We start from the raw sequence: 26,635 nt of genomic DNA on the forward strand, positions 1-26,635 counted from the left end.
GTCTCTCCATGGAAGAAGAATGACGCTCTGCCATGAGGCTCATTGCATCAGTGATGCTCCGCGTGGACTCCTCCACCACGGACACCAAGCGAAGCACAGCCTTATGTATTACTCCCAGATGCTCCCGCATACCCGACCGCATTTCCTGCAGCCGCTGCATTGCGGACAACTCCAGAGGCACATCATCACGCATCGACTGAGCATGTGCCTGGACCCCTGCAGTCCTCCGGCTGCTGGCACCATCGGCACTCTCTGTCTCTGCCACCTCCTCCAGTGATTGTGAAGTGCCCTCTCCATTGTGCCCCAGGACACTAGCCGATGTTGCAATGCCCGCCAAAGTGCTAGTATCTGCGCTGGTACCTGCCTCGCAGAAATGGTGAGACGCAGGTGACACTTGAGGGCCCTCAGGCGTGAGAGGTGGCATCTGCAGTTCCTCCTGGTGGCCATGCTCTGATGATGCTAAAATGAACAACAAGAACAGTGGATCAGTTAGCGTGCACACAGTGACACACTTCATCTCTTTCCCCTTGGCTCATTATGCGCTCAAACTTCCAGAACCAATGGACACAAACATTGGTGGGGTGGCAAATAGTGAGGAGGATAGTCTTACATTACAGGTGGATATAGACGGGCTGGTCAGATGGGCTAATGAATGCCAAATGGAATGTTATGTGGGTAAGTGTTAGGTGATGCACTTGGGCAGGACAAACAAGGCACGGAAATACACGATGAATGGTAGGACCATGGAAAGTAGGGAGGATCAGAGGGACCTTGCTGTACATGTTGGCAGTTCCCTTAAGGTAGCGATACAGGCACATAAGGTGTTTAAGAAGGTAAGTGCCATACTTGCCTTTATTAGCCAAGGCATAGAATATAGGAGCAGGGAGGTAATGTTCCAAGTGCAGAAAATGCTGCCTAGGCCACAGCTATAATTCTGCATGCAGTTCTGAAATGCGCTTCACGGGAGGGAGGTGATTGGAGTGGAGAGAGTGCAGAGGCCGTTGGCCAGGATGCTGGCTGGGCTGGAGAGTTTGACTTATGAGGGGATATAGCATAGATTGGGGTTGTTTCCCCTGGAGCAGAGGAGATTGAGGGGTGGCATGATTGAGGTGTTTAAACTTATGAGGGGCATAGATAGGGTCGACAGAAAGGAACTGTTCCCCTTAGCGGAGGGATGAGTAACCAGGTGGCAGAGATTTAAGGTAAGGGGCATGAGGTTGACAGGCGATGTGATAAGCAACTTTTGCACACAGAGGGTGTTGGGAATGTGGGACGCACTGCCTGAAAGGGTGGTGGATGCAGAAATCCTCCTAACGTGTAATAAGTATTTGGATGTGCAGTTGCAATGCCATGGCATACAAGGCCATGGGCATAGTGCTGGAAAATGAGATTAGGAGACTTAGGAACGTGCGCATCCTCGAAGAGCCGAAGGACCTTTTTCTATGATCCACACCTCTGACCCTATCACTCTGTGACCGAGCAATGTTGCAACAATAACAAATCAAACTATCATCAGTGCTATGGATGTTGGGAGGACATAGCGGATTTCACTGTTGTCCTCAAATACCTGGCTGTTCCACCCCAGCCTCACCGACACCAGTTGACCTGGGCACATGGCGCCTCTCAAGCTCCAGGGCCTCCTGCTCGAACATCATCAGGTGAGCCTGGCCGCCTGCAGTCGTCGAATGCTCAGACACATTATGAGCATTCTTCTCCTGAAAAACAGAGAAGACCATTCATTGCGGCAATTTACACATGGATTCTGCATGTGCACGCCGCACCCCGACCACAGTGGCCAATATCAGACCTCCAGTGCCTCCTCTCCCAACTACTGCTGATCAGTCACACAAAGATAGTACGCCTGCTCCCAACCCTCCTCAATGGCCACCTTAGACACATTCTGCGTACATCACTTTAGGAAACCCACAGTCTTAGTTCCCATAGCAAGGAGATGCAACTACGTGCAGATGGTTCTTGGCCATGACAGCTTGAGGCTCCCCTTCCACCATCTCATTACCATGAATAGGACAGGTGTTGGAGTTCTGAGTATGCGTCTAGCTGCCTCTCCTGCAGGTTGCCCCCAGACTAGTCATGTGTGACTAAGAGCAACACATGGTTCGGGGCAGAACTCATCTCCTCATGAACCACTCAGGCTGATGTAAGCATGGGCACTATCTGCTTGCCCACTCAGCGTACAAGAAATGCCCAACATGATTCAATGCAGTCACGACAGTAAAACTTGGTTGGGGGGGGGGGGACCTCAAAGGCTAAGGCTACCTGTTGGGTTAAATGCCCAATGCCAACATGGTATTCACCCTTCCAGAGTGCAACAAATCATTGAAGCGCTTGCGACAGTGGATCCAGGTGTGCCTCACCACGTCACGGGAGCTCACCACCTCCGCCACCTCCTCCCAGGCATGTTTGGTCATGTGGGGGGGCCTCCTCCTCCCATCCTGGGGGACCAACACCTCCCGTTGTGCTGCCACCTCCTCAAGGAGGGCTGCAAGGCATTCATCTGAAAAGCGAGGGGCTCATTGGCCCCCCCCGCTGGCCTACCCTGCAGCCTGCCCTGCTCCTGTGGCAGGCCCTGCAGCCTGCTCTGCTCCTGTGGCAGACCCTGCAGCCAGCCCTGCTCCACTGCCTTTCCCTCCAGCGTGTCCTGCTCAGCCAACCCCCTGTGGTGTGACCTGGAAGTGGCCATTGTGAGCAGCCTACAGGAGGCTGCCAGGCCTTCCTTTAAACAGACTGCTGGGTCGCCATTGGACCCGGCGGTCTGTGCACGCCCACCGCTGCCCGCACACTCCCGCTATTCACGGGAGTCGGCCTTAATTGGCCCGCCCGCGCAAAATAGCGGCGTGGACCCGATCACGGGTGCCGATCAGGTCCGCATCCGCCTGCGCCCACTCCAGATCCGCCCACCTGACAGGCAGAAAATTCTGCCCATTGATTACTGTGTGCCCTCAAAGATAGTGGGGTTGCTGAAGACAAGCAGCACTGTTGTCATAGGGGTCACATTGTCACTGGGGCTAGTGGGGGGGCGGGGGGGAGGGAAGGCCCCCGTGAGCCAAAAAGGAGTTTCCCCTCTGGAGGCAGCTGGGAGGCAACCAGGTTTGATTAGGCAGTCTCCCCATGGACGAGCAGGCCCTTCTGACATGGGAAAAATGTGGGAAGAAGCCCTTAATTGGCCAATTAAGTGACTCAATTGTGCTCCCGGCAGGCAGCTAATCTGCCATCTTTCCCGCTGCTGGCAAAATAGCATGGCAGCAGGAATATGATGGTCACACTACCCAATGCCTTCCAGCGTCATTTTGCCAGCCTTCTTATTTCCCAGCTTGCCCCCAAAGGGCTGGTAAAATCCAGCTCATCATTTTGTATAGCCAATAGAGAATTGTCAGTTTCTAATTCTTTGGCTGCCATAGATACACACATTTGCCCAGAAACACACACTTCTTCCAATTGTTCACCAGTGGCTGTGCTGTGAAAGCAAATACATTGTAATTTCTATGAATTTGCCACATATCCCCTCCACTCAACTGTGTTGCCTCTCTTTCTGCAGTGTGCCAGCACTTAGAATGTTGTTTGGAAATAAAGATAGTTTAAGTATTTTTGTATTTGTGGGTGTTAGGAATGAGTTTTAGCTTTAATGTTTAAGTTTAATTTGTATTTACTTTTTTTTGTGTGTTAAGAAAAAGGGGAAGCTGAGTTTAAGTTTCAATTTAAAAGAGGAAGCTGAGTTTAAGTTTCAATTTAAAAGATGCCTGCATTTTGAAGGGAAGTTAGTAAAACCAGGTTAAAAAAAACTATGCTGTTGCCCAGCAACAGGGGTCCAGAGAGAGAGAAACTCCCAGAGCCAAAGAAAACTATAAAAGCAGTTTCAGTTCAGTTGAAGCAGGGATTCCAGAGAGACTGGACACCAGAGGGGACAGATAGCAAATCCCAAACTAAAGTTGAGGCCAACTGCCAAGAGAGGCTGGACAGGAGAGGAAACTGCAGAAGCATGTTCCAGAAACTAAAGAAGAAAGTCTCCAAATCCAGGGGAGTGGAACAGGAGAGGTGCCAAGAGGACGGTCTAGTCAAAGGACAAGGACAGAAATTTGGAAAAGGTCCTGTTCTGCGAAAGGACTAATGTCCTTTAGGGAAGGAAATCTGCTGTCCTTGCCTGGCCTGGCCTACACGTGACTCCAGGCCGACAGCAATGTGGTTGACTCTTAAATGCCCTCTGAACGAGGGCAATTAGAGATGGGCAATAAATGCTGGCCTAACCAGCAACGCCCACATCCCATGAATGAATTTTTAAAAAAAAAAATCCCCACCCTAGGTTTAGGAGACAATCAAATTTAGCAACCACAGGTTCATAACTTGAACCAACAGGCCATTGGGCCCATCGTGTCTGTGCTGGCTCTACACCTATGAATGCATCCCAATTCCCTGCTCTTTCCCCGTAACCCTGTAAACTTTTCCTGTAAATGCGGCGTCTTATGTTATCGTGTGTGTTTTAAAACTCCCTTGAGAAACGCATTGGTCAGAGAGCAAAGACTTTCATTTCTCTGTTATCTCTTTCGGCCTTTTGGGCAGCGGTGGCGCTTTCACTTTCCAAACGTCACGATTGTTTCCTGGAGGCTGCGTTTCGATTCCAGGTTCAGTGTCGCCAAGTCACTGCGGCGACTATGAATGTTCGCTGCAGCTTCGAGATGGCCCACTCACTGGGATCGGCTCTGTACAGGGAATGGGCTAAAAAGATCTTTGCAATCGAGTGCAGCAACAACTCTGAGCCGCTTTATTTCGCTCTAAACCCGAGCTCCGAGGGGCCCTGGGATGAGAATTCCCCTTTGCATCAACTCCTGAGCCGCGGTCAAACCTACTCGGTTTGCATCGCCTCTGAAAACAGGATTCAGGGTGCAGAATCATACGTCCATCTGCGGGATAAACTGACCAGGCTGCCCGAAAGATGTCGCGTTATGGAAATGATGGCGTTTTCCCCGAACAAGGAGGGATCCTTGATCAAGGGATTTTTGGTCCAAGACGATCAAAATTTTAAAGAGACAGAGGGTCTATTGCAGGATCTGGTCCGTACAAGCGGGCAGACAACTCTCTGCAGCTACACGAGAGATGGTGGGGGCAGAATATGGCAGGGACTGAGGCTGGTCACTGATGGGCAGGAGAGAGAGATCTTCAGAAACTGTATCTCGCTGGCTGAAAGACCAGAGCTCCATCCCTCTGTGTTAAACATCAAAAATTCCGTTATATTCTGCAAATATGAAGATGCTTATGGCGTTTTAGAAGAGGTAAGTCAGAAGGATACGAGTTTTTAATGATTCTTGAAGGTAGGTGTGTTCAGCGTTTTGGGAGAACATAGCTTGAGGACACCACTCGTGGACTGGTTAAATTGCTTTTAAACCCTGGCATCACCATCATCATCAAACCCTAATCTCGCCTTTCTATAAAACCTTGAACCATTTCCACTATCTTCATTTCTGTCTCTTTCCTTCACTTCTGCCTGTCTGTACCTTGCTCCTTTCACTTCTGTTTGCTCTTTTTCCCCCCTTTTTCCTCTTGTTTTCTTTCTCTCGTGGTCTTCACTTTCCCTTTTATCTCTTTTCTCCATTATATTGTTTTTGCCCCCATTTGTCTTTGCAACTGGGGGCAGGGACAGACAGCAGCATCAGCACCCAGGCAATGGTGGCAGTGGTAGTATCGGGGGGGGGGGGGGGGTGGGGGGAACTGGGTGGGCAGGCAAGGGCAGCGGGCACATGGGAACACCATCACATGGAACTTCTCCCCCCACCCACCCCATGTTATGCACCATCATGACTTGGAAATCTATTGCCATTCCTTTTCACTGTCATTGAGTTAAAATCCTGGAACTCCTTACCGCGTGTGTGTACCTAAACCGCATGGACTGTAGCAGCTCAAGAAAGGGGTGAGCGAGTAACTTCCCAAAGACAGTTAGGGTTGGGTAATAAATACTGACCTCACTAGCAATCCCATGAATGAATAAAGAAAATAAAATGATCACAAATCAGACGTTTCTGCTGGCATGTTATACAGAGACGGATGTTTTTCAAACAGTGCTTTGCCTCATTGTCTGTTTTGGAAGCAGGAGGGGTCAGTTAAAAGACACAACACTGCAGGTCTGATAAAATTGGGAACAGGAACATATTTGGCTTGCAGGTTGGATATCTCTGTCAGGTCTGATGTTGCTGTCCAGTAGCTGTACAGGCAACTTCGCTTCTGGTCAACTAAATATGAAATCTTCTTTCATGAAAACAGAAAATCCTGGACATTCAGCAGGTGAGGTAGAATCTGTGCAGAAAGAAAGAGTTAATGACCCAATAATAACTCTGAGACATGTTTGGCACAGGACGATGCCATATTGGGTGGGAAACCTGGAAGGACTGTCAGCGTATCAATCTGTGATGTTTTAATGTAGACAGATAATTAAAAATATCACTTCCGAGTAGGTGTCGAATGTGCGGCAGCGGTCATAGTGCAAATCCGCATGATTCAATCTTAACTGGATTATTTAAAGGGCTAATCCAAAGATGCCATTCGGAGAAGTTAAACCTTTGAACGGAGGGAATGAGAAGTGTCATTGTGAATTCAGACTGGTCTAGGCTGTGCCTTGATTTTACGATGCATCACTAAGTACAGTGAGGAATCAGAGAAAAATACTCTCCCCCAGCAATAGAAAGATGATGTCTCCAGTTACAACAAAAGAGACATGACAGGAAGTGGCCAAGGAGGCCAGCAGCTGGAGCATTGCGCCACAGTTGTGGCTTCATGTGGGAAGTCACTTTAATTTTGTTTTGGATTTCCAGCATCCGCAGTAGCTTTTAGCTTTTTGTTTTTAACTTTAATGACCTAACCAGGTCAAGGCAGGTGTACATTCACCTATAACCTTTTGTGTGCGTCAACCCACACCCCAGTCTGTCTTGTCAAGCCTACTCCATCATATCACCCCTCACATATACTTACCTTTCAAGCACCCCTGTCCTTGTGTTTCTCTGCACTTCCTCATGTTTCCATCCGCTACTATCACTGATCCTCATGTAGTTTAATGCCTCTTCCTGATAGACATCTTCGCCAAATATTTTGCACCTATTGACACACACCGTTGCATTCACTCTTAGGTCTGTTGCTGGAGCAGAGAGTGAAAAACACTAGGGAGAGGGAGAGGACTGAGATGCTCCTGCTCAGATCTTGCAGCTGACAATTGCAGAGGAGAAAGTGCTGGAGATCAGTAGCTTCTCAGCGTCCCTGGCTTTTGATAATGGGGAGTTGGGGATCTCCAGCCAACTAATATAAATATTAGTGACCCACATGTTGTACAACATGAAGTCACGTTGACAATTCAGCAGCAAGGAAGATATGACAGTATTATGAAGACAATGTTGCAATATTTTTGTTGTGCCAGTACAAATTCATTTTTTCTATATCAGGGCCTACATGTGTATGATGGACTTCCTGGATGATGAATCCTTAGAGAAGTTGATTTAAAGATCATAAGATCGTAAGAAATACGAGCAGGAGTAGGCCATTTGGCCCATCGAGCCTGCTCTGTCATTCAATAAGATCATGGCTGATCTGATTGTGGCCTTAACTCCATTTTCCTGCCTGTCCAACATAAACCTTAAATCCCTTGTTGATCAGAATTTGTTTAACTCTGCCTTGAATATAATCAATGCCCCAGCCTTCACTGCTCTCTGTGGAAGAGAATTCCAAATACAAAGAACCCTCTCAGAGAAGAAATTCTTCCTCATCTCTGTCTTAAATAGATGACCCCTTAGTTTTAAACTGTGCCCCCTAGTTCTAGATTCCCCCATGAGAGGAAACATCCACCCAACATCTACCCTGTTAAGTACCCTCAGAATCTATGATGTTTCAATAAGATCACCACTCATTCTTTTAAACTCAAATGAGTATAGGCCGAACATTCTCAATGTTTGCTTAAAGACAACCTCTTTATCCCAGGAATCAGATCTAGTGAACCTCTAAACTGCTTCCAATGCAAGTATAGCTCTCCTTAAGGAGACCAAAACTGTACACAGTGCTCCAGATGTGGTCTCATCAATGACCAGCACAGCTGTAGCAAGTCTTACCTACTTTGATAACTCATTCCTCTTTCAATAAAGGCCAACATCCCATTTGCCTTCCTAATTATTTGTTGTACTTGCATGCTAACGTTTTGCGATTCATGTATAAGGGCACCCAGATCCCTGTGTACTGCAGCGTTCTGCAGTCCCTCTCCATTTAAATAATATTCTGCTTTTCTATTCTTCCTGCCAAAGTGGACAGCCTCACTTTCTCCCACTTTACACCCCATCTGCCATTTTTTTGCTCACTTACTCAACCTATCTATATCACATTGCAGACTCTTTGTATCCTCCCCACGACTTACTTTCCTACTTGTGTTTGCATCATCTGCAAATTTGGCTACAATACAAATAATTGAGGCCCCAGTGTTGATCCCTGCAGCACTTCACTAATTACGGTTTGCCAACCTGAAAATGACCCATTTATCCCAACTGTCCATACTAATGTATCACCCCCAACATCATGAGTTCTTATTTTGTGCAGTAACCTTTTACGTGACACCTTATCAAATGCTTTTTGGAAATCCACATATACTACATCCACTGGTTTCCCTTTGTCCACTCTGCTAGTTACATCCTCAAAGAGCTCTAATAAATTTGTCAAACATGATTTCCCTCTCACAAAACCATGTTGACTCTGCCTGATTGTATTATGATTTTTATAAATGTCCTACTACTACCTCTATAATATTTGATTCTAGCGTTTTCCTGATGACAGTTGTTAGACTAACTGGCCTATAATTTCCTGTTTTCTGTCTCTTGCCTGTCTTGAATAGTGGTGTTACACTTGTGGCTTTCCAATCAGTTGGGACCTTTTCAGAATCTAGGGAATTTTGGAAGACTACGACCAATGCATCCACTATCTCTGCAGCTACTTCCCTTAAGACCCTAGGATGCAGGCCATCCAGTCCAGTGGACTTGTCATCCTTTAGTCCTGTTAGTTTCCCAGTACATTTTCTCTAGTGATCTTGATTTATAGAACTCATGCTTACCATGCACCCTTGCAGATACTCGCACTTTGGTGGCTTCACCTAGGCAGTTATTTGCGATGTCAACTGGTGGTTTAGGGTTCACAAGTGAGTAGAAACAGATAGCAGTGGCAGGGACAGCTGTGGAGAGTCCACATCGGAGGAGGTAGTACTCTCCAAGCCCTGCTCAGCTGGACGAAGATGCTGTATCCCAAGATAATCGTTAAGGAGCAGTAGAAGACCTCTGATGTACTGGCAGGACTTTCACGCACACTGTCCACATTTGCATTGGAAGTGGAGGAGTCCAGCCCAACCATTACTGTGCTAATACCCCAGAATATTATGAGGATGTCTTCTTCCTTGAGTAGAGTGGCTGACTCTGTGAAAGATCAATCGTGGCAATCAAGTGGGTCTGTGTAGCCTTAACTGACCATGGCTATGCAGTCTGTGGTTGCCAATGAGTCTGATGCCTTAAGTAAGATGATGGACACCTTTGCCTTAGGCTTTCCAGGGTGTCACTGATGTGCATCAAACTGCCCTCTAGCAATGCGGTATCATTGAAATGTGGCCAACCCATGAGAGGGATGATGGTGAAAGCAGACATGGAAGTAGGAAATGCTCCCACTTCTGATCCATTGCCCTCCTCAGCCTGTACACAACATGCTGGCTGGCATCTTACCGACATTGGGACCAAATATGTGTCCCGAGTCCATGTGGGTGGACAGCGGGCCTGTGGTGGCAATTTCACTGGTGGTGGCCAATCAAAAGCCCGCTGCTTGGCTCACTGTCTAATTGATGACGGCAAGCTGACTCTCCCTGCTGCTGGCCCAATCAGAGGGCCGCAGCACTGCAGCCTCGGCGGCACCATTGAGAGATGTGACCGCTGCTGAGGCAGCAGGGAGAAGGAGAGGGCACCTCCATCTTCAGGGCCTTTGAAGGGCCGGTAGGAAATTTACTGGGGTGAACATTCCAACAATGTAATCAGGGCCATAGGCGTGCTCATTGATGCTGAATGGGTCCCGTCTTGGACCATAAGCCTCTGGAATGAAAGGCCCCTGGAAGGCTGCCTCGATGCAGCTGGTAGTCTCCCCACATGGCAAGGGATGTTCTGATGTTGACAAGATGCTGACTGCTTGGTAAAATTGCTGGCAATAGGCCAACTATTGGCTGAATTGGCCACTCACCTCCAGTCAGTGGGTTCCAACATCGCTGCCATTCCTGCCACTGGGAATATCCCCAGCACATTGGACTTCCCTCCCAGGATCTTTCGCCACCATTTTCCCACCCCCCCTCGCCTCATAGCCCTTCTTGAATGGCTGGTATAATGCTAGTCGCTATCTCCTCGCCTGATGACTGAGTCTGCCCCTGTATAGCTCCAGGTGGAAGAGTCTTTGATGGGGTCCTCACATGCTGCAACACCCAGAGGGTCATCAGCCAGGAGCATCACAGCAGTCAGAACAAGGATCTGAGCAGCTTGGCTTTAACCTCTGCTAAGAGGTTGTGTCATGTTGGAGTGACAGAAAAGGAAGAGTAAAGCTTTGTAGTTGCACAAGGGTATACACATGGGTGTTTGAAAAAATGTTATGTTTCTGTTGTTTAAACCAATAGCAAAACTTTGCCCTACTTTCCTGTGTTGTACATTTTTGGTTACTCGCCTTTTCACTTACTTGTGATTAATGGGAAGACATGAATTGACAGCCCAATGGGTGGATGGTTGGCTGAGGGATTGCTTTGTGACAGTGAGATTGGTTGTTGGGATGAATGGAGGGAGAGTGGCTGTTGAATGTGATTGTTACATTGGTCTGATGGTAGTGACTAACTCAACCTTACAGCTGGAAGGAAATCCCTGGCATTCTGAGCAGCAATGTGAGCAGCTGGTGCTGCTTTGTGGTTGCCATCTTTCTGTTCTTCATCCAACAAATTGGTGTGGTGAGGTCTTTGTTCCTCCTACAGCTCCAATCTCGCTGCTGTGCAATGTTGTGCAGAGTGCAGCACATCAGGATCATTCTGCAGACCTTGACTGGTGTGTACTTAAAGGTGCCTCCAGGTCAGTTCAGGCACCTGAAGCACATCTTGAGCATGCCAGTCACTTGTTCAGTGACACATTTGGTTGTCATGTGTCTGTCAGTGTTTCGCTCTTGGGCTTCATTGGTGGGGTTTCTGTTGGGGGTCATCACCAAGTTTGAAGGGGGCATCCTTTCACTTCCAGCAATGACCTCATAAGTCTGTTTGCAGAGAGGTTGGGAGAGAGGGGTGGTGCGGACTGCTGCCGGATAAAGCATCATGGCAGCTCCTCAGGTATCTAGTGCTCACCTACATGAACCTTTTCTTGTGGTTGCACACCAGGTGAACACTGATAAAATGAAATTGCTTGCGTTTCACAAATGGTCCTGGTTGATCTGAGTATGTAAAGAGTCTGTAAAATTGACGATGACATGCATCTGTGGGAAACAACCAAAGAGGCAAACCTGAGCACCCACTCATTCTGACGCATCATCAAAGACAAAGTTAATGTAACTGTCATCACTAGCAAACAATCTACCTGTCTTACCCATTTGTAGACAGCCAATTGGGACATCCTGGATATTTATCCAGCAGTGTCCTGGAAGAATCCAGATGCAAAATAGTTGAGGGTAGTAACGGTGACGAATCATGGCCAGCAGGAAGCAGGGTTTCTACTAGGTGGTTGCAAATATCTGCCACCACCTCACATGGCAGTCTGAGCCACAGAAGCACTGCTATTCTGAGAGGTCAAGGAAGTTGAGCCTCCGCCTATACACTCTGTTACGCAGGTAATGCCTCCTGTGAGCTCAGTCCCTCTGCTTCTCACCCGCCAAGTCTTTCCATGCAAGTTGTTGCTGCTGCTGTTGCTCATTTCACTGCTTAGCACTAGCAGGTCTCTTCACAGCAGGCTGCTGCTGCTCCTCTTTTTGTTGACTATTTGCTGGTCTCTTACAGAATGCTATCGCTGCTGCTGACGGCCATCATGCTTCTTGATTGAAGTCCAACCTAAGGTTGTCATGGTGCCACCCATCCTGATCTTGACTTTCCGTCACCTTCAAACTGCACAAATTAACCTCTCACTGTGACCACTCTCAACAAATCCTTTCATATAGTGGGTGGTAAGAAAGCAAAGGTTTACTTGAGTATTTACTGCTGTCATATGCCTAACTTTTAATGAGTCTCAAGAATTGCTGTTCATCTTCTTAGTTTGGTATCAGTAGCACATTCCAGGAAGCCTGGGAAGTCCAAGCATGCCGTATTAAATTTAAATGCTGGTGAAAATGACATTGCAATACATTAATTTAAATATTCAAATCATTAACCCACCTCTCAGAACTGGCTCTCTCTCACACACACACACAACTGAAAGTGTTGAGTTAAACTCGGAGGTCGGTGAGTAGGAGCCGGCTTAGATGGGCTGTCATTTGCACCAGACTTAGCCTTCCAAATTAGTTTAGATTTTCAACATTCACAGTATTTTGCTTTTTATTTGTCAAACTCTCCTCTTGCAGGTGCTATTTCTGTGCCATTTCCATATTTCAGCCACTTTTTAAAATTAAAGCCAGATATGGGCGCTCCTTCAGTGGTTATGTATTGTCGATGATTTTATGTACACCATCATTAGACGTTGTATTTCATCTGGCAAAAAGAGATGCAGTCAGTCAATTCGTGTGATTCTGCCTCCTTAAACATGTACAAAACTGCCATATGTTATTTAAGTGTGTCTGCACATAAAGTGCAGACACACTTAAATTCTTTGTTTTTTAGGTATTTTCTTTCCTTTCCCATTCTTGATTTGTTTGATGCATATATCATGCTTGGTTGAGAGGCTGGGTGTGCAAGTGACCTGCTCTAAGTCCAGTCTCACTGAATATGGCCATCAGGGTATACCATATGAAAGGGCAACATAAATATACTCCATGCTTTGTCCTTGCTTTCGTGGGAAGAGTTTGGCTTCCTCACGACTGTAGTGGGAGATTCCATGCCAAGGACACATGAATCCGGATCCTGTGACCCTGTGCCATGGACTAGGACCTACAGTGGGCTCCACCAGCTGGAGATAATGTGCTCCTTTGAAGGGTGCAATAAAAGCATAACTTTCTTGATTGATTGAATGTGTCTTTTTATTCTAAACATAAGACTTAAGAAAGATAACAGGATTAAGCCAAAGCATTCAGATACCAAAAGCTAAGAAAAATAACAATGATTTACAGGTTGTTCTGAAAATTCCTTTTACGTTGAATGCTATGTTTGTATTTCTGTTCATCAAAGTGTGTAGATATGATTCCCAAAGCCAAGGATGTTCTGCAATTAGTGGATCAGTGCGACAGGACTTGTAGAAAGGGTCCATTTCCAGTAATTGTGATAGAAGGGCTTGATGCAACAGGTAAGAAACGTCACATGTTTTATATTTTACATAACTAGAATAGGTACCACGTAACATTCTTCACAAAGCATGCTGTATTCAGCCGTTAGTCTAAATTAGTATTGCATAAAATTAGTCTAAATTAGTATTACCTAAACTGTTGCCAACATGCAAAACAAGCAGTCCATCAATTAAGGAGCTAGTTCCATTAAGTGACGATGGTTGATGAGAAGAAACCAGCTCCCAAGAAGGGAGCCAAGAAAGCCTTAAAGAAACCGGTAGCAAAGGGCGGCAAGAAGCGGCGAAAGTCGAGGAAGGAGAGTTACGCCATCTACATCTACAAAGTGATGAAGCAGGTTCACCCCGACACCGGCATCTCCTCCAAGGCCATGAGCATCATGAACTCGTTCGTGAGCGATATTTTCGAGCGCATCGCGGGTGAGGCTTCCCGCCAGGCCCATTACAACAAGCGCAGCACCATCAGCTCCCGGGAGATCCAGACCGCCGTGCGCCTGCTGCTGCCAGGGGAACTGGCCAAGCACGCCGTGTCGGAAGGGACAAAGGCGGTCACCAAGTACACCAGCTCCAAGTAAAGCCCCACAATGGACTGAAAAACATTCTAAAGTTTAAGTGTCAGTTATTATCAGACTGATATTGGCTAACCTAAAAGTGTTAGGGAGTGATTAAATCAGTAAATAGGTTTTAAATAACAACTGATAAGAATAACAAATAAGCAAATTAAATAGTAATGCTACTTAAATAAAAGCTTCCTTAACCAAGGTTTCCCACCCACTGTGGTTGACAGGGCCTTCAACCGTGTCTGACCCATCTCCTGTGCCTCTGCGTCACACCTTCCTCTCCCTCCCAGAACCATGATAGCGTCCCTCTTGTCCTCACTTTTCACCCCACCAGCCTCCACATTCAAAGAATCATCCTCCGCCATTTCTGCTAACTCCAGCATGATGCCACCACCAAACACATCCTCCCCCCACCGTTGGCATTCCGTAGGGACTGTTCCCTCCAGGACACCCTGGTCCACTCCTTCATCACCCCCAACACCTCATCCCCGTCCCATAGCACCTTCTCATGCAATTGCAGAAGGTGCAACACCTGACCCTTTCCCTCCTCCCTCCTCACCATCCAAGGGCCCAAACACTCCTTTCAGATAAAGCAGTGCTTCACTTGCACCTCCCTCAATTAGTCTACTGCATTCGCTGCTCAATGTGGTCTCCTCTACATTGGAGAGACCGAACACAGACTGGGTGACTGCTTTGTGGAACACCTTCTGTCTGTCAGCAAACATGACCCAGACCTCCCTGTTGCTTGCCATTTCAACAACCCACCCTACTCTCATGCCCACATGTCCATCCTTGGCCTGCTGCAATGTTCCAGTGAAGCTCAACGCAAACTGGAGGAACAGCACCTCATCTTCCGATTAGGCACTTAACAGCCTTCCGGACTTAACATTGAGTTCAACAACTTCAGACCATGAACTCTCTCCTCCATCCTCACCCCCCCTTTTTATTTCCTTTTTTCAATATTCATTTTTATTTTTTAATCCACTTATTTTTAATTTCATTTTTATTCATTGCTCTATCCCCACCTTTATCCTATTTTCCATCTTTTTACCCAACACTGGCCCCTCCCCCCACCCCTCCCCCACAAGGGCCATTTGTCACTTGTTCATGTTGTTCTTTCCAGGTTGCTTACCCTTGTCCTGCTATTATCACATTCTGCTTTCTGACCTTAATGCCACCATCAGCACCTCCTTTTGCTAGTACCACTACCATTAACACCCCTTTGTTCTTATGTTCATGACATCTTTGTCAATCTCTCCTTTGCCTCCACCTATTGCTGGCCTTTTGCTCCACCTCCCCCCCCTTAAACAGTATAAATTTCATCACATTTTCACTTCTCTTCAGCTCTGAGAAAGAGTCATACGGACTCGAAATGTTAACTCTGTTTTTCTCTCCACAGAAGCTATTAGACCTGCTGAGTTTTTCCAGCATTTTCTGTTTTTGTTTAATAATGCTATTTGTTTGGGTAGACAGTGAATTTGATATTTTACTATTTTTCATTGAGTTCATTCAGTTCCTCATAATATACCTGCATGGGTGAGGAGCAGAAGCGTTTTTCCCTCTCCTCTTCAAAAGATGGTGAATCATGTTAGGGAACCTTATTCAATTGTTCCTTTTGTATGTACAAATCTATTCAATAAAGGGCAATAATCTAACAATAAAAGGCATCACAACTGAATGTCATTTGCTACTCACCCAACAAAGACATAAGTGATCCTTCTGAGGTTGTTGGGTAGAATGTGGAGTAGGAACCCTGGCTGATTTTTTTCTTTCCTTAGCCAGTTATGGGGTCTACTGTCCCATACCAACTGAATCAACACAAAATGGCAATCTCACTTGGGACTTTCTCTCTTATATGGCTCACCAGATAATCCAGTTAACCACTAGGCCACTGAGTGGCTGAGCAAGTAGGATATCAAAACTCATACATTTCCCTTGCTCAATGCTCTGGTTATATGTAGCCTGCGAACTTTACACAGTAATGAACAACTAAAAAGAACCGCTCTGTGGTGTGTTATGGGCATAGGTTTTAGCTCTTTGTGTTTATCTATAGGAAAAAGTACTTTGACTGAGGCTTTAAGAAACTCTATTCAAGCAACACTTTTGAAGTCCCCACCGGACTGCATTGGCCACTTGAGAAAAACGTTTGACGCAAAGCCACCTCCCATTCGACGGGCTTTTTATGCTTTGGGCAATTACATTACTGCTTCCACCATAGCAAGTGTATCTGAAAAGTCTCCAGTAATTGTGGATCGGTAAGTCTAGCATTTAGAAATTTCACCCTTAGTGAATAACACACATGGCTTTCAAAGATGCTCTGTTGGTGTGTAACTCTCCTTGCACAAATGGTCCAGTGACATGTAACTTTCATGTTAAAACATTGATGTCATTATGTGTAATTTTCAGTGGTGCCCAGTGAAAAACTGACAATATATAACAATGTGGATCTCCAATGAAAACTGATAAATTTATAACTTTCAACACAATTAATTAAGTTCTTAAGCACACTTAGCTGCCAGTATCATTACAGCTGTAGAAAATAGAATTTCTACTAGAAAGAAAGGCAGTTTATAATGTGATCCCTTACCCAGGCTTAGTGTAGAAACACAGCTGCTGCAAATTTAAGAAAGCAATGAAGAAGGCAAGATTACTGTAAACACGGAACTACAGAATATTGCTTTAAAATTCAGAAACCTAAAGCTGCTTTCACATTAGTATTCAAGCATTGGGACAGCAACTAATTGCATCATCCTCCCACATTTAGTTATGGATAGTGCAGCCCATCTTCATGTAAGCCAATGAGACGCAGGAGCAGAAGTAGGCCTTCGGCCCATCGAGTCTGCTCCGCCATTCTATGCGATCATGGCTGATCTGATAATCCTCAACTCCACTTTCCTGCGTTTTCCCCATAGCCCTTGATTCCCTTACTGATTAAAAACCTGTCCATCTCAGCCTTGAATACACTTAATGACCCAACCTCTACAGCCCTCTGCAGTAAAGAATTCCACAGATTGACTACCCTCTGAGAGAAGAAGTTCTTCCTCATCTCTGTTTTAAACGGGTGTCCCCTTACTCTGAGATTATGCCTTCTTGTCCTAGACTCTCCCATAAGGGGAAACAACCTCTCAGTATCTACCTTGCCAATCCCCCTAAAAACCTTATATGTTTCAATAAGGTTGTCTCCCATTCTTCTAAATTCCAGTGAGTACAGGCTGAACCTTTCCTCATAAGAAAATCCCTCCATACCCAGGATCAACCTAGTGAACCTTCTCTGGACTGCCTCCAATGCCAGTATGCCTTTCCTTAGATAAGGGGACCAAAATTGCTCACAGTATTCTAGTGCCTTGTAGTTTTAGCAAGACTTCCCTATTTTTATACTCCATTCCCTTTGAAATAAAGGCCAACATTCCATTTGCCTTCCCTATTACCTGTTGAACTTGTATGTTAGCTTTTTGGGATTCATGCACAAGGACTCCCAAATCCCTCTGTGCTGCAGCCTTCTGCAGTCTTTCCCCATTTAAATAATATTCAGCTCCTCTATTCTTCCTGCCAAAGTGCATAACCTTACATTTCCCCACATTATATTCCATCTGCCAAGTTTTGTCCTCTCACTTAACCTGTCTATATCCCTCTGTAGACCCCTTGTGTCATCCTCACCACTTGCCTTCCCACATATTTTTGTGTCATCCGCAAACTTGGCGATAATACATTCACTTCCCTCATCTAAGCCAGTAATACATAGTGTAAATAATTGAGGCCCCAGCACTGATCCCTGTAGCACTCCATTAGTCATAGGTTGCCATCCCGAAAATGCCCCCCTTATCCCAACTCTCTGTCTTCTATTAGTTAGCCATTCCTCTATTCATACTAATATACTACCCCCAATACCATGGGCTCTTATTTTATTCAGTAGCCTTATGTGCAGTACCTTGTCGAATGCCTTTTGAAATCCAAATATATTACATCTGCTGGCTCCCCTTTATCTATCCTGCTTGTTACCTCCTCAAAAGAATTCTAATAAATTTGTCAGGTATGATTTCCCTTCATGAAGCCATGCTGACTCTACTTGATTAGATTATGTATTTCTAAATGCTCTGCTATTACATCCTTTATAATAGACTCCAACATTTTCCCAATGACAGATGTTAAGCTAACTGACCTATAGTTACCTGTTTTTGTCTCCCTCCCTTTTTGAATAAGGGTGTTGCATTGGCTGTTCTCCAGTCCTCTGGGACTTTTCCAGAATCTAAGGATTTTTGGAAGAGTACTACCAGTGCATCCACTATCTCTGTAGCTACTTTCTCTAATATCCTAAGATGCAACCCATCAGGTCCAGGGGACTTATCAGCATTTAGCCCCATTAGTTTCCATGATACATTTTCTCTAGTGACAGTTATTGTACTTATTTCCTCCCCCCGCTTTACACCTTGATTACTTAGTATTTTTGGAATGCTAATAATATCTTCTGTCGTGAAGACTGAAGCAAAGTATTTATTCAACTCCTCTGCCATTTCCTGGTTCCCCATTATTATTTCCCCAGCCTTATTCTCTAAGGGCCGTATGTTCACTTTGGTCCCTCTCTTCCTTTTTATATGTTTAAAGAAGTTCTTATGTCCATTTTTATAGTACCTGCTAGTTTACCCTCAAAATTTATTTTCTCCCTCTTTATTATTTTGTTGATCAGTTTGAGGCTAACTGTTTCATACATTCTCAAGCTAGCTCTGACATTTCGGTTGGTGCACAAATGAATGTAATGACAATCATGATGTTGTGTCACCGAAGAGAACAGCCCTTTATACATCTAATGCTGTCAGAACAGCACTGTCATAATGTACTGCTGCAATCTGAAAAGCTTATTTACCAGCTCCAGCAAGCTGCTATGAAGTAGTTGCTTGGTAGTTTAGAACTTGAGTATTGCTGAAAAAAAGAGACATGTTGTCAAAACTTTTCATCTTGCGCACATCAGGACAGATGCAAAAATGCCAAATTTCAAAGGGAGCAACAATGTATATTGCATGAGAAAAGAGTGCTGATTGATTGGCAAGTTGACTCTGATTAATCAAGGCATTACCATGGAGGATGCACAGGGCACTATTGTCCCCCATGCTTTTGCTTAATTTAACCAAGGCACAATACTGGACATGTTCCTTCTGCCTGCTGAGGACATGTCCTTCCATATGAATATACCTAGCTTCTAGCAAGCATACGTGAGCCACGTTGCAAGCTCAACTGATAATCCTAAATTAGTTATTAGTGTAATTCTTAGCACACTCGGGATTGTTCAGCAAAAGCTGTCCAATTGTGGAATCACATCTAATGTTAGGCTTTGTGTTTTGTGTTTTGCAAGCACGGGCTGATTAGGTACTGTCGATACTCTGCCTGTTGCGAACAGCCGGAAGGATGTGCTGTTTGATATGATCCACCAGTCATTGGAATGTACTGCCTACACATCTTGCATCACACTGGCACTGAAATTCATATACCACATTATTGATTTGTGTGGTAGAAGAATGTCTTTTTAGCTTGACGGCAGCATTCTGTTAGTGGAAAATACTACTGCACAGTAGCAGTATGAAAAGGCTAGCTTCACTTGTTGCTCAAAGTTTAGAGGAACTTTACCCCAGGGTCATTCGAGGTACACTGGGCTCTTTTCACGTCCGAAAATGCTGACCTCAGGCCCATTCCTGTGTATGCACGATACACAAAAAGCAATGGCCTGGCCAGGCTAGCCATTATCCTGCAGAATAGCTTTGATGCACCTTATCTCAGCATCAAGCTTGCACAGTGAGCAAATGGCTAATGGCCCTATTTACAAGGTTGCTGATAAGGCCAATCTTATAGCGTGTGGAGCTGTAGAAATCCAAGCTACCCTTTGGGTAAGGGGTGGGTAGAGGGGCATAGGGTGGCATTGTGGTATGAGGGACCATTGGGGGCATGAGGTGACATAGGGGGCATGAGGGGCCATGGGGGTGTGGATGGGGGCATGAGGTGACATGGAGTGGGTAAGGGCAAGAGGTGCTGGATGGGGGGTATGGATTGGCATGAGTGGGCACCTAAGTTAACATAGGGGCTTTAAAGGGCTATGGGGATGAGTGGGGGCATGGGTTGCCATAGAAGGATGAGGGGCCATGGGGGTCGGTAGAGGGGCATAGGGTGGCATTGAGAGTATGAGGGGCCAGGGGCGTTGATAGGGTGCATGAGGTGGCAGAGTGGGCATGAGGGGCCATGGAGTGGGTGGGTAGGGGCATGAGGTGGCATAACTTGGCATGAATGGGGCATGAGGAGTGTGTGGGGTGGTGAGGAAGGGTGAGGGACGAAGGGCAGTTTTTTGTTTTCATTTTTAAAATAAATTTAACAAAGTGCCTGTGCACAGAGGCAGGCCTTCTGCCCAGCCCGCCTACGCACCCGACAGCCTCTGGACTCATTCTGGGCACGGCAGGCCTGACTTCTAATCGAGCCTGCGCCGTGCACACCACGCCAGTTCGCAGAGCCAGGAAACGTTCCAACACTGCACACCCGACCTGGGAGCGAAAATCTGGGCCAGAGTATTTTCTAAGTGAATTTATAGGGTTGCTGGGGAGAAACCATGGCAGGGTGTCATGCAGAAGAAGGGAGCATAACTTTAAAATTAGAGCTAGGTCATTGAAGGTTAATGTCAGAAAGCACTCCTTCACCCAAAGGATAATGAAAATTTGAAATTCTCTCCCCCTAAAAGCTTTTCATGCTAGGTCAATGTCAAAATTGAAATAAATAGATTTTTGTTAGGCAAGGATATTAAGGGTTACAGAAACAAGGTGAGTAGATGGAGTTAAATTATGAATCAACCATGAGTTAATTGAATAGTGGAACACGCATGAGGGACTGATGGTCTATTCCGGTCCCCATAAGTTGCAGAGAGATGAATCTGCTATCTGCTGGTTTATTGATGAGTTTTCTTATTCTTTGGATCAGATGATACAATTTCACAAGATAATTTAGTTGCTATTTGCTGATGAACTAGTCCTTAAAAAACAAAGCCATTGAAAAATCAATTAAATGTAATTTGCAAAATGTGCTGGGTATTATTTGTTGGGTTGTCTGGTTTCTTAAGTTAAAAGATTTCATTATTAGATATGCTGACACTTATAAAAGCATCTTTTGACAAAGTAGAATATAACCATATGTAAATTGACAGCACTTATTCGCTTTACTGACTGACCTCTATGAAGTCAATGAAGAAGCTGGTCTTTAATTTAGTGTAAATTAAACTATTCTGAATAATGATCAGAAAAAGAAGTCCAGTTTTGGTAGGTTAAGACATTGCATAAATTATTGTCAACTTTTCCCACAAGTTACCAAACTCATCTCACTGTTTGTAACACAGTATGACTTTATGAAGGTTTGAGTAAATTGTGTTACGTTCTAGATTCTGGCATAGCACTGCAGCGTATGCAATTGCAACAGAAGTCAGTGGAAAGGTGGAGAACCTGCCACCCCCACACCATGAATTGTACCAGTGGCCCCAAGATCTAGTTCAACCAGATTTGGTGCTGTTGCTCACAGTCGATGCAGAGGAGAGAGTCCGTCGCTTAGAACGAAGAGGAGAGATGAGAACAAAGGAAGAAATCGAGCTGGAAGCAAACAGTTTATTTCGACAGAAGTAAGACAGACTCTACTTAAAACTAAGGAGAATGCAGCCATTTTTGGCTTATTTACATAGGATCTTTCCAGAATAAGTGCTTCTTCTGCCTCTCCACATCTCTCCACATTTTTAACATTCTTTAAAACCCATCTTTTTTTGACCAAGGTTTAGATCCCTCTTTGAATCAGCACCTATTTTTAATTCATTCGTGAAAAACAAAATTCCAAAGTCCCTGTCCTTGTTTTTGAACCCTTCCATCACTTTCTTCTCCAGCAAGATGTATTCCCTGCCTCTATGACTCTTTCCCCTTCCTAATTCCTTTACCTCCTGTTCATTGTTCATCTTCCGGCTTTGTAAAGTGTTGGGGCATTGTTATGAGAAATACAACAATTGGTGGGTTCCTGTTGGGTTTCTTATTGGAACGTTTCTGTAATTGGGATTGGTCCAGAGTGTTGTGGGGACTGGTAACTCAGCATTTTGGAGACTGGAGCAGCAGCTCAGTGTTGGACCCTCAACTTCAACAGTAGCAGCTGGATGTCAGTGAGCAACAGCTGGGACTGGGACGTTTCTCCTGGAGAAAATCAAAAGCGGCATTTCAGGCACTGGTGGATAACACAGTGGGAGATATTATATGAAGAGATAATTCATGCTGAAGTTTATGTAACAGCTATTTGTAAAATGTTAGAGCAGAGAATGAGATAGTTTAGCCATTGTACCTATGCCAGCTATTTTCGATTTAAATGATTTATTAAAAATGCACTGCCAATTTATGAGGCACACCCTACATACCTGGTCTACATTAACCTCAGCAAGAGACCAGAAGAACACCCATAATCTATGAGTGATTCAGTAAAGTGGTCTCAAGTCACTTGAAGTATAGTTAAATGCTAACTCTAAATACTGAAGATGAAGCTATGGACCACATTATTAGTCACAAAAACCAGCAGATCATAACATTGAAACCTCAGGTTACTTACGGTGATAGGAACTTGTCACTTCAAACAAATTGTGTGGCTTGTACCAAGAACTGTTTTGATCTTTTTCACAAATGTTTCTAATCTTTGCGTACTAGGGTGGAAGCAACTTACAGAAGGATGGAGAATCCAGCTTGTGTTGTAGTTGATGCCGGTGCTTCAAAGGAAGAGGTCCTTCAAAACGTTCTTCTCCTAATTGAGAAACACTGTGACATTGAACAAACTTGACTTCGTATATTGGTGAATTTGAGCTTCAATCATTTAGTACTGAAATACCTTTCATGCCTTTATTTAATACACTGTAACTGGGCACCAAGTGTTCATGAACAGATATCATTAACCTATTTCTTTTGCTTTGGGTATGTAAATGAGCCATGCGCTAATTTTGCTCTGATGAAATAATCAGCAAGCAATGATGTGATCAGCTGATGTGATTTGCATCATCAAGCTGTGTATTTTTAAACTACTAAAAAGAGATATACAGGGCCCTATTGTTTGTCCTCCCTTATCCAGTGGCAGATCACCAGTACCTCCCTACCTGAGATCCTGGGATAAATTTCAACTTCTTCACCTGGGCATTAACCTGTTCAGTTGGGTCCTACAACAGTCAGTGATCTGCCCCACTAGGTTGTTGCCCAGAGAGTGGAATTGAAAATCATCTCTTAACACTTCAAATGGAAATGAATGAAAGTGGTGGAATTGTTATGATCAGTAATCTAAATGGCCATAGAGTGAGATCAGGTACTATGCTCCAGTCAGTACAGTGAAAGGTAGATGTCCCTGAGAATCCAGATTGATTGGACAGTTATTTTGGAGTGGAAGAAAGTAGCTGCTTAGCTCAGGCTATGTTTCCACTGGCCAGCCTCAAGAGTTATTCCAAGCTGCAAACTTTCCCCTGAATAAAACCAAACACTTTCGGTGCAGGTTAAAAGTCGCTCCAAGGCAAAGTAGTTTGAACTTGAATTGTGTAGTGTCAGCAGTAGTTCAGTTGGTAACATTCTTGTCTCTGAGTTGTAAGGGTCTGAATTCAAGTCCCACTCCAGTGTTTGAGCATTGGGAGGGTGTTGGAGGCCCTGCCTTTTTAATAAGGCATTGTACAGAGGCCCCCTTCTGCCTGCTTGGGCGGATGCAAAAGATTCCATGACAAAGTTTCGAAAAAGAGCCAGGTAGTTATTCCCGATGTTCTGGCCAATATTTATCCCTCAATCAACATCACAAAAGCGGATTATCTGGTCATTATTACATTGCTGTTTGTGAGCGTTTGCTCTCTGCAAATTGGCTGCCGCATTTCCTACATTACAACAGTGACTGCACTTTGAAAGTACTTCATTGGCTGGAAAGCACTTTGAGATGTTTGGTGGTTCTGAAAAACGTGATATAAAGGCAAGTCCTTCTTCATACAAAATACTGATGTAAATTTGTTACAGCAAAGTGCCTTGCCAACATAATTGTCCACTCTTATCTGGTTATCATGCTGGTGACGTGAAGGATGGGATGGTCTTTTAAACCCCATTTAGAATTATATATTGTATTGTATAGAATTTTTCAGATTCTAGAAATTGCATCATGTTTCATCCTGGTCAACCATTTGACAACCCTTGATTGATATGTAATGCCTTAACCTGTTCTGCTGTAAACAATATATATAGAATATATGCTATTTCAATTTATTGAATACTTTTGTTGTGTGTAATCATCCTGTAGTTTGGTTATAATTCTGTAATGAATAAACTTAAAATACACCCATATAACCTTACTTTGTGTATCAATGACATTTTATGGAAAGATCTAAAATTAAAATAAGTATTTAATCTACATTGCCTGAGGAACTGTTTTTTTGTTTTTGGGTAAGGCAGTATTTATTACCTATCCCTTGTTTCCCTGATAATATTAGGAGTGAACTACATGGTGTGGGGACTGGCATGACATGTCATTTAGACCAGGTAGGCATGTGGCATGTCCGTTCCCTGAAAGCCATGTACTTCAGCGGTAAGGAAAATTGGATTGGCCCAATAATGGATGGCTGATCTTACATCCCCCATTTTGTGTCACGTTAAAATTCCAACGATTCTCTCTGCTTCGGCAGTTCTGGTCACTCTTGTAAGTGTTTCACGTGTCTTGTATTCACAAGTATTCCTGTATTGCTCAATATCTAATCATACAACAGCAGGCATAATAATAAGGTCCCCTTATAATCTGAACCATGTGTTGAGTCTTTCATATGTATCCTCCTGTTCTTCCACATTTTTGTAAACTAACTGAAAACAATTTAGTGAGAGGAGACTTGACATGAATAATTAAACTGCCTTCCATTTTATTGAATTTTATGCAAGTGAACATACAGGGTAACAGTTCAGAATTAAATTTCACCTTAATCTAGCATCAGGCACTACTTCAAGAAAAGTAAGAAGACTTCATGCTCTCCTTATTAAGAAGAAGATGTAATTTTGTCTGCCCATCTTTCTGGTTTTGACTAGCCCTGGGCTTGAGATCAGTGAGTTTCCCCTTACCTGTTAAGGCTCCATCCTAGTCCTGACTGGACTGACAGACTTTCACAAACGTGGCCATCTTTTTTCTCCATGTTGAAAGGAACTGAGGGGGCAGACCTGCTGAGTACGCCCTTGCTCAGAGATGTGCCCAGGGTCCTGTCACTAAAACCATTCACGTTTCTCTTGCCCCCACCCCTCCCCAGCCCATGCCTTGTGGTGTGGGATCCAAAAGACCCTGTCCAGCTATTATCAAAATGAACAGAACCAAGCTGTTCTAATGCTTGGATAAGTGGGGTGACAGCAATGTAGATAAAAATGATTCCTTCTTAGGTTGAGAGTGCAAAAGGGCTTCAACACTCCCACTTCCGTGTTTAATTGAGACACTTTTGGATGCCAGTGAGAAACCTACTGGCTGAAATCCGGGATTTCCCAATTGGGAAAATGTGAGTTCTCATCCGCGCAATTAACTCCTTAGCAGATATTAATGAGCTATTTTGATATGGTTTTTAACTCAGCTCTAAATTTTACTTGAGCAGGACTCAGGGTTTCCTGGTGCTTCGGCAACTGACCAGTGAAATGGAGATGAGTTCAAGCAGCAGTTCATATAGGTACAGTGAAGTTCTGCCTTTCGCGACTTCCTTGTTCGCGTATTCACTTACCCACGCTTTGTAATTTGTACACAGCATCAGCCATCACGTGAGCAACGTTGGCTTATCCATGTTTTCTTTCTCCTCTCTCTTTGCTCGAGGAGATGGCTGCCATGACGCAGCAGAGACCTCGACATGTGTTAGCAGGGAGATGGTGTCGAAGTCTCTAGAAGTGGATTCCTTCCATTAGTCCTGGCTGTGGACAAATCATTCTCTTTTTTTAAGCACCTTTTCGACAGGTGTGAGAAACAGTGCCTGGAATGGTTGCAGCTGAAGTGCAGCCTGAATGGAGAGATCAAACTGAAAACGTCCGAATCTCTCGGTCCAGAGCTGCAACAACAGCTGTTCAATTTTGAAATGTTCACCGATTTTGTCTGCCAGTTTTTGAGGTGATTCATTTTTTTCTTAAATGACGATTGTCTCTTTTAAAGTTTTCAATACACGCCTTGAATTGCTCAAGGGCTCGTACTGTACCACAATTTGCTGGAGAGTAACTGCACAAACCAATGCTGCCCTCACATTGCTGGACCCTATCTAATTGACTCGCATTGAAAAGCATGCTCATCATTCGCGATTTTTACCTTCTGCGAGGTTTGGTGGGAAGGTAAACTGCACCCACCCCCCGTCTCTGAACGGCAGGACTTTACTGTAACTCTTTCGAGTTATCAACAGTCACAGAATGTAACTCTTTCGAGTACTTTCACAGTTCTTGGTTTTCCGGGAGTGGGACATGAACCCACAACCTTCTGATTCAAAGGCGAGGGTGCTATGAACTGAGCCACAGCTGACACCTCAGGACTTTACTGTATTTAAACTTGTCACTGACCCATCTGAATAAGAACTCGCTAACTGCAGCTGCTGTTTCAGTTCCCTCTGACAAATGGCACAGCGTGCTT

General features: G+C 44.7%; 1 protein-coding gene across 1 annotated transcript; it reads left to right on the top strand.

The window, feature by feature from the left end:
* Positions 1 to 4,616: 4,616 nt before the first annotated feature.
* cmpk2 (cytidine monophosphate (UMP-CMP) kinase 2, mitochondrial) lies at positions 4,617 to 24,346 on the top strand. Its single transcript, XM_078541666.1, has 5 exons — positions 4,617 to 5,285; positions 13,337 to 13,451; positions 16,062 to 16,263; positions 21,414 to 21,647; positions 22,702 to 24,346. Exons 1-5 carry the CDS (start codon positions 4,668 to 4,670, stop codon positions 22,829 to 22,831), a joined length of 1,299 nt encoding a protein of 432 aa, XP_078397792.1. The 5' UTR covers positions 4,617 to 4,667; the 3' UTR covers positions 22,832 to 24,346.
* The last annotated feature ends 2,289 nt before the right edge of the window (positions 24,347 to 26,635 follow it).

This window comes from Cetorhinus maximus, chromosome 5, assembly GCF_964194155.1.
Source record: "Cetorhinus maximus chromosome 5, sCetMax3.hap1.1, whole genome shotgun sequence".
Classification (NCBI taxonomy): domain Eukaryota; kingdom Metazoa; phylum Chordata; class Chondrichthyes; order Lamniformes; family Cetorhinidae; genus Cetorhinus; species Cetorhinus maximus.

What these genes read in the sequence shown, in the direction of transcription:
- cmpk2 (XM_078541666.1), top strand. Translation starts at nt 4,668, where the DNA reads ATGAATGTTCGCTGCAGCTTCGAGATGGCCCACTCACTGGGATCGGCT. An exon ending in AGAAGGGCTTGATGCAACAG is followed by an intron (nt 13,452 to 16,061) that starts GTAAGAAACGTC and finishes GTTTATCTATAG; the next exon opens with GAAAAAGTACTTTGACTGAG. An exon ending in TCTCCAGTAATTGTGGATCG is followed by an intron (nt 16,264 to 21,413) that starts GTAAGTCTAGCA and finishes GTTACGTTCTAG; the next exon opens with ATTCTGGCATAGCACTGCAG.